The 16,488-nt window shown below is 45.3% G+C and overlaps 1 protein-coding gene across 47 annotated transcripts in view; it reads left to right on the forward strand.

The window, feature by feature from the left end:
- R3hdm2 (R3H domain containing 2) overlaps positions 1-16,488 on the forward strand; it is a 128,179-nt gene that overhangs the window by 99,647 nt on the left and 12,044 nt on the right. For 27 of the 47 annotated variants that reach the window (XM_063263810.1, XM_063263807.1, XM_063263809.1 and 24 more), the window contains 7 exons: positions 2,968-3,200; positions 7,575-7,753; positions 12,014-12,115; positions 14,197-14,439; positions 14,759-14,885; positions 15,173-15,336; positions 15,765-15,919. In XM_063263810.1, coding sequence (XP_063119880.1) covers positions 2,968-3,200; positions 7,575-7,753; positions 12,014-12,115; positions 14,197-14,439; positions 14,759-14,885; positions 15,173-15,336; positions 15,765-15,919 — 1,203 coding nt within the window. The remainder of the gene's footprint in view (positions 1-2,967; positions 3,201-7,574; positions 7,754-12,013; positions 12,116-14,196; positions 14,440-14,758; positions 14,886-15,172; positions 15,337-15,764; positions 15,920-16,488) is intronic. The other 20 variants (XM_063263820.1, XM_006241483.5, XM_063263821.1 and 17 more) reach the window with 6 other exon arrangements.

Raw genomic sequence — 16,488 nt, forward strand, 5'->3', positions numbered from 1 at the left:
CAAATTGGCTATATATTTAATGATATGATTATTTATAGAGAAGAAAATTGATCTGTTTTCTCAGATTTTCTATCAAGAGAATTATGTATTAAATCATCAAACAATCCATTTTTGAGCATTTGACCATTACTGTTGTGGGGAAAATGGATAGGTCCAGAAGTACTACTTCCTAAGGCACTTAGTTTAAAGATGCCTCATTCTCCATCTGCCTCAGGTACCAAGAGAAAGTAAACGACAGGTTATCCTGATAAATACAGTGTTTTAGTTGAGAAGACCAACAGAGTCTGTGCTCTGGTGTCTGATGAGCAGCTTCATCCATTGGCACTGCCAGTAATCTACACACACACACTCTGTTGTTGTCTTCAGTATCCTAGGTGAGACAGAGCTACTGGCTCTTGCTTCAATCCTGCTTCTGTTGTGAACATTTTTTGATTTACGTTTGTTTCGTTTTTTGCTCTTGACATCCAGAGAATAGAGATTAAGTTTTAGAGAAAACAGGACTATGATACAGTCTCTTATTCTAGCTCCATATAGAGAAGCATGAAACCCTATGTACTTGGTGTAGCAAAGAAGAATTGGCATATTCCTAGTCAATTGTGCCAGCATGTTGTTAGCTCTCCTGGAATGGTTAATAGAAACCAGAAAAGTGACCACCAGCCTCTTGTGGCTCTCATCTGCACTTGGGAGGCAGAGGCAGGCAGGTCTACAGAGTTCCAGGATGGCCAGCGCAGGATGATAAGATCCTACCTGATAGAAGAGAGGGTGAAGGGAAGGAAGCAAGCTAGCTCACTCTCTCAAAATAACTGAACAAAGGGCCTTTAGAGCTAAGGTGATTGGGGTAGCATTCTCTATTTGGTTTTGGTGAGATAATGATGAAAAGAAGGGAATCCAAAGCACTATGATTTTGCCAAGTTATGCAGATAGATAGATAGATAGATAGATAGATAGATAGATAGATAGATAGATAGATAGATAGATAGATAATTGGTGATTGTTGTCTTGTGGCTCCCTCAGGTGGTTGTTGGGACGAAACTAAAATAAAGAAAATTGCTGCTTTTAGTAAGAAGCAATAAGAACTTAGGAGATGGCTCAGTCTGTATAGTGTCTGTGCAGTCATGGAGACCTGACTGTTTGTCCCCAACACTTTTGGAAGAACTGACCATGGCAATACAACTGTAACCCTGTCCTGGGAGAAGGACTGGAGACAAAGGCAGAGCATCCATTGGATTGGCCACACGGTCTAATTACATTTATTAGTCATCCAGGTTTGGTGAGATGATCAGTGAGTAAAGACGCCAGCCACCAAGCCTGAGAGCCTGAGTTTGATCCTGGGATTCATGTGGTAGGAGAGAAGTAATCACACCTGCAAGTTGACCTCTGACCTACATACATACATGAACACAAATGAGTAAAATATAGTAATGAAATCATTTCCAACATACTAGAACCTGATCAAGAAAAATAGGCACATGTACTGCACACATGTTCATAATATGCATACACACCACATATACACACTCACACACATGCAAACACAAAACTCCCTACAACTTCCAAAAACAAAGAGAAATCAAAATTTGATTCTAAGCACTCTCCTATGTTGACTCACAACTACCTACTCCAGGGGATCCTCTCTTCTGTTTATCTTGGACATCTGTACACTTGTGGCATGCACACACCAGAGACACAGGCACATGTAATCAACAAATAAATCTTTAAGGGCTGGAGAGAAGACTCTGAAGTTAAGAGCACTGGTTGCTCTTGCAGAGGACCTGGATTCAGTTCCCAGAACCCCAGTGGCTGCATATGACCATCCTTAACTACTGCAGTTCCAGGGGATCTGATGCCTTCTTGGGGCTTTGTGGACACCAGGCACATACATGGTATACATACATTTATACAAATAAGACATACCCGCTTAATAAGTAAATATCTCTTTTTAAGGCTAGACAAAGTTTTCTGTCAACAATGGTTATTTTGAGGCATACTGCCATTTTTAATCACAGGCAATCTTTTTTCTATCTTTCTTTCCTTTTTTTTTTTTTTTTTTTTGAGACAGTGTTTCTGTGTGTAGCCTTGGCTGTCCTGGAACTTGCTCCATAGACCAAGTTGTCCTCAAACTCAGAAAGCCACCTGCGTCAGCCTCCTGAGTGTAGGATTAAAGGTGTATACAGCCAACACCTAGTGCAGGCAGTGCTTTTAATGTCAGGATAAGCCTGACATTTTATAACAAACAAGAACGGAAGAATCCCTTTCTCGGTAGTTTTGTGCCTCACCCAAGGCAGTAAGATTATTAGTACAGTCAAGCCCCTGTCCCTTTCTACCAAGTCTCAAGCATGTATTTGATCTTCCTTAGCAACTATGGTATCTGTTGTCCTCAGATACCAAGATGGAATTTCCACAAAACAATTTAGACAGTCAGATTGTTCACTATAATCTTCCCACCCCTGGAAAGACTTCATAAGAAGTACCTCTGCTGGCTTAGATGCATGCTGTCTGGAAGATCTTCTATGGGATTTATCCATGTCACTGGCTACTCCCACTTTCTATTCACAGTAACTTCTAGGAGTCTTCTTGTTTTAAGAAGTCCCAGAAGTTGCTGCTACTACTCTTGTGTTGCCCTCCATTTTTTGCATGTGTGAGATCCCTGTAGGGTGTGGAAAAGAGACCACAGTCAGTCTCAGTACCATGTATGTCGCTTCCTATTTGCCTCGGATCACTGTGTTGAACGCCAGTGCACTGTCTTTCAGATTTGCCTCTGTGCTCTTTGTTATTGTACTGGACCTTGTCATGTCTGCTCCCATCAGATCTCAGTTGGTCAGCCAACTAACAAGAAGTCAGTGTCACACCCCTCCCCCTCTTCTTTGTTAGTGAGAGAATAAAAAAGGAACTCTCTCTCTCTCTCTTGGCCCTTCTGCTGAGTTGGGGGCTGGGGGAGAGGTCCTCTGACCACTGTGGTTTCTGCAGGGGAAACCGTGAAGGGCTGAGCCGCACCTCAAGCAGCCGACAGAGCAGCACAGACAGCGAACTCAAATCCCTAGAGCCACGGCCTTGGAGCAGCACAGACTCAGATGGCTCTGTCCGTAGTATGCGACCGCCTGTCACCAAAGCCAGCAGCTTCAGTGGGATCTCCATCCTCACCCGAGGTGACAGCATCGGCAGCAGTAAAGGTGGCAGTGCAGGCAGGCTCTCCAGGCCAGGTACCACAGCAACTCTCCCTTCACATCATACCATCCCTTGCTTGTCTTTTGCAAAGTCTCTCTAGTAACTTACTCCAGGCAACATCTGACACAGTGCAGTTGCTTGGAACTTAACAGCATCACCAGAAGAGAGGAGATCTGACTTCTTGGAGCCATTACCCATTTTTTAAAAAATATGTCTGTCTGTCTTTTAGTTTTTTATGAGACAGAGTTTCTCTATGAAGTCCTGGCTGTCTTGGAACTTACTCTGTAGACCAGGCTAGCCTAAAGTTGGGTCTGCCTGCCTCTGTGTCCTGAGTGCTGGGATTAAAGGCATGAGCCACCATGCCTGGTGCCATTACCCATTCTTAAATCTAGTTGCCTCTTTGATTTTTCTTTCAGACTTCCTGTTCTTTTTTAGGAAGGAAGAAAGTCTGGTTGGAATTGAGTTATTTTGTGTATTATCTGACTGAGGTAGATTACAGAGCAAGGTTACATGGTAAGATGGAAATGACAGGTACTTCCACTCTGTGCCCGTGGGAATAAAAAATGTAACTCTTTATAACCAGTCAGCAGTAGCCAGCATGCCAGAACTTACTAGACACATCCTGCTACAACCGCTTCTCTGGAATGTAGTCACTGGGAAGAAGTAGACCCTCTTGTTCTTCCTGTCAACCTGTTGCCACTTTTTGGTGCCTTCTGTTCTGCTACGGTGTGGTCTTAGCAGAGGACTGTTTAGCTCTATGCGAGGTTGATCTGTACCTTCACACTGGTGGCCCTGTGAGGACTTTCTTGCATCCTACACCTCAAGATCTAATAGGTCTTACCTTCAGTAGACACCAGTAGTGGTGGAGCCTTTTGCTTCTGTTAGATTTCTCCTGCCCTTCTCTCCTAGTCCCCTTTTCTAATACCACTAACTCTGCCTTTAACTAGGCCTTCATTTTATTTAATTATGGTATTAGCTCCATGATTATCTTTCCACTCTATTCTAAGCCATTTTCAGGGCAAACTTACTAATCTAAAACACAGATCTACTCACATTGTCCCCTCCTAAAAATGTTCATGTTAGAGCCAAGTAGATAGCTCAGAAGGTCAACTTTCCACTGTGCAAGGATGCAGACCTGAGTTTCATCTCTAGCATCTGTGTGAAAAGCCAGGCATGGAGGCTGGAAAGACGGCTCAGCAGTTAAGAACATAGACTTCCCTTTCTTTTTCTTTCCTTCAATACTTTTTTATTCATTTTACATCCTGATTGCAGCTTTCCTCTTCCCAGCCCCACTCTTCTAAGTCCTTCCTCCCATTTCCCCTTCCCTTTTCTTCAGGGTGAGCCCCTTGGGTGCCACTCTACCCTAGGACATCTAGCCCCAGCAGGACTAGGCACATCCTCTCCCACTGAGGACCAACCAGGCAAGTCCAATTAGAGGAAGGGGGATTCAATGGCAGGGAACAGAGTCAGAAGCAGCCCTTGTTCCACTTGTTAGGGAAAACCACATAAACACCAATCTGCTCATTTCTACAAATGCTTTCTGGTTGGTAGCCCAGGCTTGGGCCCAGATTAGTTGACACTATAGGTCTTGTGGTGTTCTTGACCCCTCTGATTACTCAATTCTATCCCCTACTCTTCCACAAGATTCCCCAAGCTCTGCCTGATGTTTGACTGTAGGTTTCTGTACCTGTTCCATTTGCAGCTGGATACAGCCTCTCAGGAGACAGTTCTGCTAGGTACCTGTCTGCAAGCATTGCAGAGTAGCATTAATAGTGTCAGGGATTGGCTCTCTTATATGGGATGGGTCTCAAGTTGGGCCAGTCATTGGTTGGCTGTCCCTGTACATCTTTTAGACAGGACAGATTTTGGGTTGAAGGTTTTGTAGGTGGATTAATGTCCCCCTCCCTCCTCTGGAAGTCCCACCTGGCTACAGGAGGTGGCCAGTTCAGTCTCTGTATCCCCCTCTGGTAGGTATCTCAGCTAGGGTCACCCCCATCCTCCTCTCCCAGAGATGCCCCCCACTGATTTCCATTCTCAGTCCCAGCCCTCTCCTGTCCTTCCTGCCCCCACACCTGATTGCCATCACTATTCCCCTCCTCCTACTCAGTTCCTTCCTTCCATCCACCTCTCCTGAGTGAGCTTCATGCATCCTCCCTGGAGATCTCCTAATTACCCAGGTTCTTTGGGTCTGTGGAATGTATCATGGTTATCCTGCCCTTTCTGGCTAATGTCCACTTGTAAGTACATACTATATGTGTCTTTCTGGCTCTGGGTTTGATTCCAAGCAAGCACCCACATGGTTGATCACGAACATCTGTAATTCCAGTTCTAGGGGATCAGATGTTCTCATTTAGCCTCTATTAGCTCTAGGCACAATGTACGGGACAGATAAATAACATGCAGGCAAAACAGTCGCACAAAAAATAAAATTATTTCCAAAAAAAAAAAGCTAAGCATGGTGGTGTGCACTTACAGTCCCAGCCCTGGGAAGAGAGAGACAGGAAGCTTTCCAGGGCTCATGGTGAGCTGGCAGAGCTGCCAATAAGCGCATGAAGCAAGGTGAGTGCTTTCTGAAAACAGCACCCATTGTTGACCTTGAGTGTGATACGTGCAAATGCGCACACACACAGACACATTTACACTCACGTGCAAGTTCATGTTTCTATATCACCTATATAAAAAGCAGGGCAAGGTGGCACCCTGGGAAGCTGAGGCTAATTTTTTTTTTTCTTTTTTCCTTTTTTCGGAGCTGGGGACTGAACCCAGGGCTCTACCACTGAGCTAAATCCCCAACCCCGCGAGGCTAATTTTTAAAAACACATTCTTCTCCAGCTCTCCAACCATTTCTTGAATATGACATTATCTTTGTCCCCCTCAGTCTGATAAACTTTTAGTATCCCCCTAATGCACCTCTTCTCCTTTTATTCCTCGACCCTCTAGGGGTTCCTGCTTCCTCGGCTTCTCCCTCACTCAGCTTCTCTCTCACCCAGCTTCTCCCTCACTCAGCTTCTCCCTCATTCAGCTTTACTGTCAGTCACTCAGCTTTGGTGATGGCACTACCGGTTCTCTATCTTCTTACCAGATTTTAGGAGCTAGCCAAGGATCATACCTTAGTTCATTACAGAATCCCTCTTGCATAGTTGATAAAAGTATGCAGTATGCTTTTTCTCTTTATTTAAAAAATGTGTTGTGTGACTATTGTAAATGCCTTAGGGGGCCTGAAATGGGAAGTTTGTTGTGTGAGGGTTGTGTTGTGGGGTGGGTTATGGGTGCTTTAAGATAAAAATTGTTTTCTCAGCAGTTTCCATAAAGGATGGTGTCACACAAGTGGGAAGGAAGGAAGCAGAAGGCAAGGTTCCATAGTGAAGAATCTCTGAAGCTTAATATTTTAAGCTTTCCCATTATGAGATACAGATTGATTTTAGACAGGGGAGATGCCACTATATGCTAAGGAGTTGTTTGGTTGGTTAGGATATATATTATTGGTTTTGTTTGTTTTTGAGACAGGTTTCTCTGTGTATCCCTGCCTGTCCTGGAACTTACTGTGTAGACTAAACAGGCCTCAAACTCAACAGAGATCTTCCTGTTTCTACCTGGAGAACAGAGTTCTCAACCTTCCTAATGCTGCGACCTCTTTTTTTTTTTTTTTTAAAGAATTATTTATTATATAAGTACACTGTCGCTGTCTTCAGACACACCAGAAGATGTTGTCAGAGTTTCCATTACAAATGGTTGTGAGCCACCATGTGGTTGCTGGGAATTGAACTCAGGATCTCTGGAAGAGCAGTCAGTACTCTTTTTTTTAATTTATTTTTTTTATTCTTTTTTTTTTTTTTTTCAGAGCTGGGGACTGAACCCAGGGCCTTGCACTTGCTAGGCAAGTGCTCTACCACTGAACTAAATCCCCAACCCCCAGTGCTCTTAACTGCTAAGCCATCTCTCCAGTTCTGCAGTGCCCTCTTAATACAGTGACCCCCAGCCATAAAATTATTTTTGTGGCTACTTCATAACCATAACTTTGCTACTGCTATGAATTGTAGTTTAAATAGCTGACCGTGTAGATAGTGACTTCTGTGAAAGGTTGTTTGAGTCCCACTTCCAAAAGGGATTGTGATTCCCAGGTTGAGAATTGCTGCTCTCGAACATTTTGTTCAATTCTCAAACCAGCCATTAGCATTCAAGATATTTCCTGACCCTAGGGAACAGAAGCCTTCTATGAGGTGGACTCCTATCAACAGAGAAGCTGCAATAGGCTGTATCCTTGCATGGAGCTTTGGACAGCTGTGGGACTAGGGAGAAGGAAATGAACAGAAAGGGCAAGGCAAAAGTAAAATCCTGCAGCTGGGCCCTTCAGAGTTATATTTGTGCTTTGTATTTACAACTTTGGGTGGGTCTCCTCTTTGCCTTAGGCATGACACTAGGTGCCCCAGAAGTGTGCAACCAGGTCACCTCACCCCAGTCTGTCCGGGGCCTTCTTCCTTGTACTGTCCAGCAGCAACAGCAGCAGCAGCAGCAGCAACAGCAGCTTCCTGCCCTCCCACCCGTTCCTCAACAACAGCCACCCTTGAATAATCACATGATTTCACAGGTGAGTTACTACTCAAGTGCCCAGCACCCTTTGCTCTGGTTCAGGGAAGCTCTAGAAGTGAGGCCACCATGCCGTTTGTAAAGTATTCTACACCTGCCCCCATTTCTTATTTGTTAATTGTTGGGAGGGCAGGATAAGGGCAAATGTTTGGCTGAAATACTTCTTTTGTTATTGTGTTCTGTTGAGACAAGGTGTCATGAAGCCTATGTCGGCTTTAAAGTTTAGGCTGGGGACAGCCTCAGCTGATGTCCTGATGTCGTCCCCTCACTTCCCAGATGCTGGGACTGCAGATGTGCACTGTCACACTCAGCTGACCTAAGAACTCCATTTACATTTCTTCCTCTTATGACACAGGATCTGTCTGTGTAGCCCTGGCTGGCCCAGAATTCAGAATCCACCTGCCTCTACCTCCTGAGTGCTGAGAATTTTGACCCCTGGTTATCTGAGAATTGTGGAATCTTTTACTCCATATTGTGTTTCTACCGTACCCTTTAAAGTCCTGTATAAAATTAACAAAGTCATTTCTACTCACTAAATCTATGTATGGAACTTGAAAATATCACAGCTCCAGGCCTTCTACCCCCATAGTCTGATTAGAAATGTTGGTTCATAAACACACACTTTACTTATTTGTTGGTTTACAGAGGGAATAATTTTCAAGACCCCACAACTTAATACTATAAGCCAGGTGACATGGCACATGCTGTAATTCCAGTGCTTGCGAGGCTGAGGTAGGAGGATTGGATGTGAAGATAGGCAGGAATACAGAGTAAGTTTGAGCTCTGTGAGCTGCAGAGTAAGAATTTCAAAACTTGCTCCGCAGTGGTGGCACTTGGTTTTAGTCACAGCACTCAGGATACAGAAGCAGGCAGATCTCTGTGATTAAGGCCAACATGGTCTTCAGAGTGAGTTCCAGGATAGCCAGAGCTACACAGAGAAACCTTGGTTGATGTTGCTGTTTACCAAGGTTTAAGAAACATTGTGCTTCTGTGCAGACCATGAAAGCCATCAGTCTGAGTCAGCTCTTCTGTCAATTGAATCTTAACATTCTGCGTGGAGCTATCTCCTATAAGCAGAGTGCCTCATGACTAGAGTCCCATGTTAACCTCAGATATCCTTTGTATTCAAAAGCCCATTCGTCTCTACTTTCCTGCTACCGTCTTTAAGTTGTTTTACCTGCCAGGCTGCTTCACTCCCCTGCCCATGGCATCTCTAAGGCAAGAATCAGTTCCCTGCTGACTCTTACTGCAACTTGGTATGCCATGTTTGGGTAATATTCATGGGAGGCCTGTTCTTTTCTGAAGAGAAATGGAGGAGGAGTGGATGGGGAGGGACAGTGGGGAGGTTGGGAATAGGGACTGGGAGGAGAGGAGGGAGGAGAAACAGCAGTCGGGATGTAGTAATAATTATTAATAATTTTGTTTTTTAAAAAAAGAATGAATCAGTTCCCAACCTGGTCAATATGAACTGGAAACTCAAGTGGGAGGATCCCAGGATGCCCTGTTAGGTCTTATTCATACAAGCTTAGGTCTTTGCTAAGACATGCATTTGGGTCTGTTGCTCTGCCTGTGAGTGAGTAAAGTGTTCCTCCTCCAGCTGCCCCCCCCCACCTCCCACAGTGTTCTGTCTGTCTATCTCACTGGCTAAGGTCCCAGCATTTTGTGGTTCTTTTTCTCTGAAAAAGTATATTTTAATACTGTCCTGCTCCCTCTTTTCCCTTAGTCTTTTGTCCTTTCCTTCTACCTGCCATATGTGCTTAAAACATAGCAAGAATGGAGAAGGGATAAAGAGATAGAAGAAGGGGCTAGAGAGATGGCTCAGCGGTTAAGAGCACTGACTGCTCTTCCAGAGGTCCTGAGTTCAATTCCCAGCAACCACATGGTGGCTCACAACCATCTGTAATGGGATCTGGTGCCCTCTTCTGGCCTGCAGTCACATATGCAGGCAGAATGCTGTACATAAAATAAATAAATAAATCTTTTTTAAAAAATCTTTAAAAAAAAAAGATAGAAGAATAACCATTTGGGACTAATATTTTGGAATAAATGTCAAGTGGTAGGCTCTCAATTCCAACTTTCTGTTCCCCCTGCTCCTGCTTCTGCTGTTCCATGGAGGAGTTGTTGGTACGGAATGTGGTGTTAGGTTAGATGCTACAGATTGGGGATTCGAAGGCTTCTGTTCTCTCAGAAATATATTCTGGAAGTTAATCATAATCACAGACTCCCAAAACAATGTTACCTGGGGTACGTTTGAGTGTCCGGGGGCATTTACGAGAGTTGTTAACCTTATTGTCATCTGATATTTGTTCTGCCTTAACCTCTTCTCCCTGTCCCTCACTTCTTCCCATAGCCTCTCCTTATTTCAGTTCTTTTCCTCCTCCTTTTGTGGTGCTGACTTCACCCCTGAGCCTCTCCTTCCTCATCTCCGTCCCTGCCTTCCTGTTCTCCTTGTTGGTCTGTCCTCACGGCTGTCAGCATGAGGCTGTAAAGTTGCACAGAAGTAATCATTGTTTGGTCCCTCAAATAATGTAGCAGTGTAGAAATGAAGGAAGTAACCAAATAAGCATGCGCTTTTGTGTTCTAAAGCTTTTAGGAAACTTTGGGGAAGGGATAGTTATCTTAGGTCCTAGCAAAAGGCATTTGCCCAGGCCCAGACATTGTGCTGGCAAAACAAGACTCGAACTCTTCTTGGGACTCTTCAGAGCGCTCACTAAGCATAGCTGACCTCCTGCACTGATGCCAAAGGTGGCTCCAGGGAGTCAGGTGGAGGGTGAAGGCTCAGTACCTGGGTTTTGTTGAGTTGCAGTGAATGTTACGAAGGAGCCCTGTTAACCCTGTAGCTAGCTAGTGTCTCACATCCCAGAGCTTTCATGGATCCCAGAATTCACCAGTAGGTGGCAGCAGATGTCTTGTGGTCTCTTAGAGATATCCTGGTTCTGGACTTTGAGACCATCCAAGAAAATAAGGGTAGAGTAAACCAAAACTAAACCAAATCAAACCAAACCAGCAACAACAACAACAGAGTAGCAGTGGCAATCCTGGAGAGATGGTTTAGAGGGAACAAGCACTGGCTATTCTTATAGAGGATCCAGATTTGATTCCTAGTACCTACATGGTGGCTCACAACCATCTGTAGTTCTGGTTCCAGGGGAACAGGTACCTTCCTCTGGTCTCTCTGGCCACTAGGGACACAACTGGTACATGTTACACATGTAGGCAAACACCCATACACATTTAAAAGGAAGTGAGACCCTCCCTTTACTATGGCCCTTCCTAGTTAAGAGAACCAGAAGAGCATCATCCCCCCACTTCCCTTCTCCTCCCAGAATCCTTATTATAGAACCCTGGACCAGACAACCTCCAATTCAGAGATCCACCTGCCTCTGCCTCCCAAGTGCTGCAGTTAAGTTGTAGGCCACCACTCCCAGCTCACGCTCCTTTAAAACTCACAAGTGTGTGGAAAATCAAAAGGCCTGAACCAGGGTAAGTCCTCCCCCAAGAGGTTTAGGGAAATAGAAAATGTATGTATGGACCAGCAACATTTGTAACTAATGTTGAACAGCTTGGCAGGCAGTGCATTCAGAAAGCCATTGGCATAGGATGTCAGTGGGGCTGAGCTAACTCACCAGGTGACAGCAGCATCCCTCTCTGGGACACTTGGAAGTCTCAGGGACTCTCAAGCCACATTCTTTGATTTAACTCTGTGATCCAAGGTAGGCCATTCTATCGATCTCTGTTGCTTGGGGCTGAGCAGAGAGCCTTGCACTGCCACTCCAGTGCTCGGCTTAATGAGAAGGTACCCCATCTCTAGGCATCCCTATGGCTTAGTAAGAGGGTACCCCATCTCTAGGCATCCCTACAGCTTAGTGAGTAGGTGCCCCGTCTCTAGGTATCCCTTACACAGTATCCCTCGAGTGGGCATTTAGGGAGATGATGATGGAGATCCTCAGTGATTGTGTGCTCAGCACAAAATACACCTTGGGAAGGCTGTGCTTGGACTCACGTCACGGGCCTTGACCCCGAGAGTCCTGAGATAACTCACAGCTGCAGGGTTTAAGTGGCTAATGGGGCAGAGAATATACCAGGTTTCTCTGAGAGAGAGGTGAAAGCCACAAGCTACCCCAGGCTTGGTGGGCAGCCTGCTCGATGGCCATGTGATTCATATGGAGTGTCTTCTATGATTAACATGTTCCTCCCATCTGCCCCTCTGCCTCCCTCATGCTTTTCTCTTCCTCTCCACATGCCTCTGTGCTGCCCACAGCCAGTCCCGGCCCTGCAGCCCTCTCCGCAGCCGGTTCAGTTCTCTCCAAGCTCCTGTCCCCAGGTCCTTCTGCCAGTCTCTCCGCCCCAGCAGTACAACATGGTATAACCGCCACTCCCTATTTTGTCTTGTCCCTGTGTGGCCTGTGTCTGTGGGATGTCTGGATCAGTCTTTGCTGGCCTTGCAAGCGTGTGGTGCTTTTGGAAGAGAGGTAGAAAGCTGTTTCTTGAGGGACCAGCACAGCATGCAAAAGATACAAGTAAATATAGGATAGGAATGACGAGCTCCTCTGGGCGTCAGGAGGAATCTAACTACCCTAGGACCACAGCTCTACCCTCTGTGTCCTTCATTTCATTTTTTCCCAGTTTATTCTGTACAGAAATGTTCTCTCTGACTTCCTTCATTGCAGACTTCTCAGGTGCCAGTTATAAAATGTTTAAATCCTACCTATCTCACTGTATCAGTGTATGTTCTTCTTAGAGGCATAATTCATACTATGTAGATTGTTTGTAAAGTGAATGTAATGGCGCATACCTTTAATCCCAGCACTTAAGAGGATAAGGCAGAAGGATTGCCCTGAGTACAAGGCCAGCCTAGGCTACATAGTGAATTTCAGTCCAGCCTGGGTTAGAGTAATATCCCATCTCAAAAATAGCAAAAATAAATATATAGAATTAAAAATAAATTGTTTGCATCCTAAATACAAATCCTTTGCAAATCTGATTTGCCTCATAGTAGATTACTTGATGGTGGTGATGAACCCTTCCTTTTTTACTTTATATTAATCACACCTCTCTGCTTTTTCACTAGAATCCCTTTTTCCTCCTACCTCTTATCTCCATTCTGAAAAGTGCTGGAATATGGACCTCAAATTAATCTGCAATGTAGTCCTCTTGTCATCTATTCCTGACCAAGAAGGTAGCAAAACAGTTCCCTGAAAATGGAATGGAACTAGAGGGCAACATTTTCTTTTGGTTTCTAGTATTTTGCAAAAGAACTACTCTGATGTGTGTGCATGTGTGTTTGTATGTGAGTTACTGTTCAGAGCACAGGAATCAGAACAGGAAGCTGAGACTAACCTGTCATCACAGAGTGAGATGGCGCACCCTCACTCCGTGTTTAGAGAAGGCAAGTGAGAAAAGAGGTAATTACAGCCCAGCTAGCCAGCCTCTCCTTCTAGTTCAGCCACTCACTCTGGCCTCCTTTCGGAGGTGAGAATTGGAAGTCGTTTTTAAAGGGCAGGAGAACTCTAGGCTAGTGTCAAAGAACAAAGGTGGAAATGACCTGGGAAGGGAGTATGGAGACAAGCAGCAGGAGTGAGCCCACAGTTCTTGGCTGTGGAGGTACAAGAGCCTTGCTGTCTGTCCGTGCTCTGGGAAGGTGTGTTCTATAAGAACAGGATTTGTGGCAAGGCAGGAGCATGAGGAATACTGGAATCAGAAAGAGCCATATAATCTTTAATTCTTGTTTATCCTATATTTCAGGTAAGAGCCCCATCTGAAGAATAACTCTAGTAAGAGCTGTGATCAGGGCAGCCATTGCTGCATTTTATAGAGAGACTGTTTCCGGGTTTAGGCTTCACACAACTATCAGTTTAAAATACCATGAAATAGTCGTGAGGCTGAAGTGCATTTCTCAAGGTATAGAAACCAGACTATCCCAAATGTTATGAGCACTGTAGAGCAGTAGTTCTCAACCTGGGGGTTGCAGCCCCTTTTGGGGTGATATCAAATGACCCTTTCTCACGGGTCGCCTAAGACAATTGGAAAGCTTGCATTGTAATGTACTTATATTACAATAGTAAAGTTGCAAAATTATGAGGTAGCAATGAAAATAATTTCATATTTGGGGGTGATCACCACACCATGATAAAGTGTTACTCAGGATAGCAACATTAGGAAAGTTGAGAACTTCTGCTGTAGAGCATTGCTATTTCTGTCTTTCTGTTCTTGGTTTTGGTTATTAGTATATTTGAGACAAGGCCTATGTAGCCCAGGCTGGCATAGAACTTAGTATGTAGCTGAAGCTAATCTTGAACTCATGATCCTCCAACCTCTACCTCCCAAGTGCTGAGATTACAAGTGTGTGCCACCCCATCCAGCTCTGTCTGTCTTTCTGTATTGAAGCCAAGTGCATGAGATTGAACACAGCCTTAGTCCTTGAGTCCCCTACTCTCTCAACAGGCAGAAGACCTCAGCAATCCCTTTGGACAAATGAGCCTTAGCCGCCAAGGTTCCACTGAAGCAGCTGACCCGTCCTCAGCCTTGTTCCAGTCCCCACTTATCTCCCAGCATCCTCAGCAAGCTAGTTTCATCATGGCCTCTGCAGGACAGCCCCTTCCTACTTCCAACTATTCCACTTCTAGCCATGCACCACCTACCCAGCAAGTCCTGCCACCCCAAGGCTACATGCAGCCCCCTCAGCAGGTAAACAGCCCCTTCCCTCTTCCCCAGCGTTAGCCAGTGCATCAGTTGTCCCATATCACAGTCCTTTCTTCCTCTAAACAGTCTGGAAGAACGCTATCCTTATTGTCTGCTTTAGACAGTTACTGTTCTGCAGAAGTTCTTCCTTCTATACAACATTAGTGTTGTTTTATTTCAGACTTTTATAGTCATCCTCCTATAATTGTGAAGCCAAATTGTCCCCATTTACAAATTCCTTATTATCAGCCCCTGAGGCATTTAGTGAATTTGCAAGTGTTACAGCTTGATTAGAGAGACCTCTTACATCTATTTCCTCTCATAGATCCAGGTTTCTTACTATCCTCCTGGACAGTATCCTAATTCCAACCAGCAATATCGACCTCTGTCTCACCCGGTGGCCTATAGCCCCCAGCGTGGTCAACAGCTGCCTCAAGCATCCCAGCAGCCTGGTAAGGAGGACTGCTGCTGTAAGACAGTGGTGCCCAAGGAGAGAAGTACTTCCCAACTAGGGAGTTAAAGGGGGGTGGGGAATGGGAACTCTTAACTTTCTAAGAAGGGTCCAAGATCTGTGGAAGAAGAAAAGTTAAGAGTGGAAAAGGAATGGCAGTTAAAGCTGTGTGTGTGTGTGTGTGTGTGTGTGTGTGTGTGTGTGTGTGTGTGTGTGTGTGTGTTGGGGGCGGGGGGCATGTTTCCCACACATTCATACTGACATTTTCTGTGCCTTCACCATTCTTAGGCTTACAGCCCATGATGTCTAGCCAGCAGCAGACGGCTTACCAAGGCATGCTTGGGGTCCAGCAGCCTCAGAACCAGGGCCTCCTCAGCAACCAGAGGAGCAACAGCATGGGAGGCCAGATGCAGGGCCTGGTGGTTCAGTACACTCCACTGCCTTCTTACCAAGTGGGTATATTCTGTGTTAAGAAAGATCACTGAGTCCTTGTGAAGCCAAAAGGGTAGGATCCCCCAGTCATGCAGACTTAAGGCTTCAATGTCATCTGTTTCCTCGAGAACCTTTCTGGGTATTTGCTTCTCAAAGCAAGCCCAGAACATTTGAGAAGAGTTTAAATTGTGATTTTTATACAGTCATATAAGTGAGTGTGTGCCCAGGAAACAGTTGAGAGGAAATCAGAGCTCCTTCCTGTGTTTGCTATCTCAGGGTGGTTTTTAAGGCGGGAAGAGATTGAGATGGCTTTGGGAGTGTTTGTGTTGGGTACATGAGGACTGCTGGAAGAGACTCCTAAGTGGAAAGGGAGCTGTGCTCGTCTAGCTGAGCAGCCTGTGGGTGAGCTCGGTAAGATGACATCGCTGCCCATGCTCTTCTCCACCAGGTCCCAGTGGGCAGTGAATCACAAAATGTGGTCCAGCCGCCTTTCCAGCAGCCCATGCTGGTCCCTGCCAGCCAGTCTGTTCAGGGAGGCCTCCCAGCAGGAGGTGTGCCTGTGTACTACAGTGTGATCCCACCAGCTCAGCAGAATGGTACGAGGTGAGGACTGCCCGAGAGCCAAGGCACATTGCCCACTGACCTTTACCAATTGCCACACCGTCCTTTTGTCTCCACCGGTCTAAGAAACCCAATATTAACCCCAGCCAATCTCCTGGCACAGGGGCACACATACAATCCCAGCAGCACTTGAGAGGCTAATACATGAGGGTCACAACTTTGAGACCAGCCTGGAAAAAGTGTGTGTCATAGGAGCCATTCTCTTTCTCCTCATTGATTTGATATTCACATAGAGCTTTGCAGCAAGAACTGCCTGCTTCCAAGACACCAATTAGAATGACCCCAGTGGTTGTTAGTCCGGTAGCCAGACTCAAAACTGTGAGATAGGGACTGGTCTTCATTAAAACAACAAATTTTGGGTTGGGGATTTAGCTCAGCGGTAGGTCAGCAAACTCGAGGCCCTGGGTTCGGTCCCCAGCTCCGAAAAAAAGAAAAAAAAAATAAAACAACAAATTTTACCATATAATTATATAGTCTTCTCTTGCTGTAGAGATAGTGCAGATAGGTCATGGCTGTAAGATCATTGTAGTGGAAGAGACATCTTGAATATA

Source organism: Rattus norvegicus, chromosome 7 (assembly GCF_036323735.1).
Source record: "Rattus norvegicus strain BN/NHsdMcwi chromosome 7, GRCr8, whole genome shotgun sequence".
Classification (NCBI taxonomy): domain Eukaryota; kingdom Metazoa; phylum Chordata; class Mammalia; order Rodentia; family Muridae; genus Rattus; species Rattus norvegicus.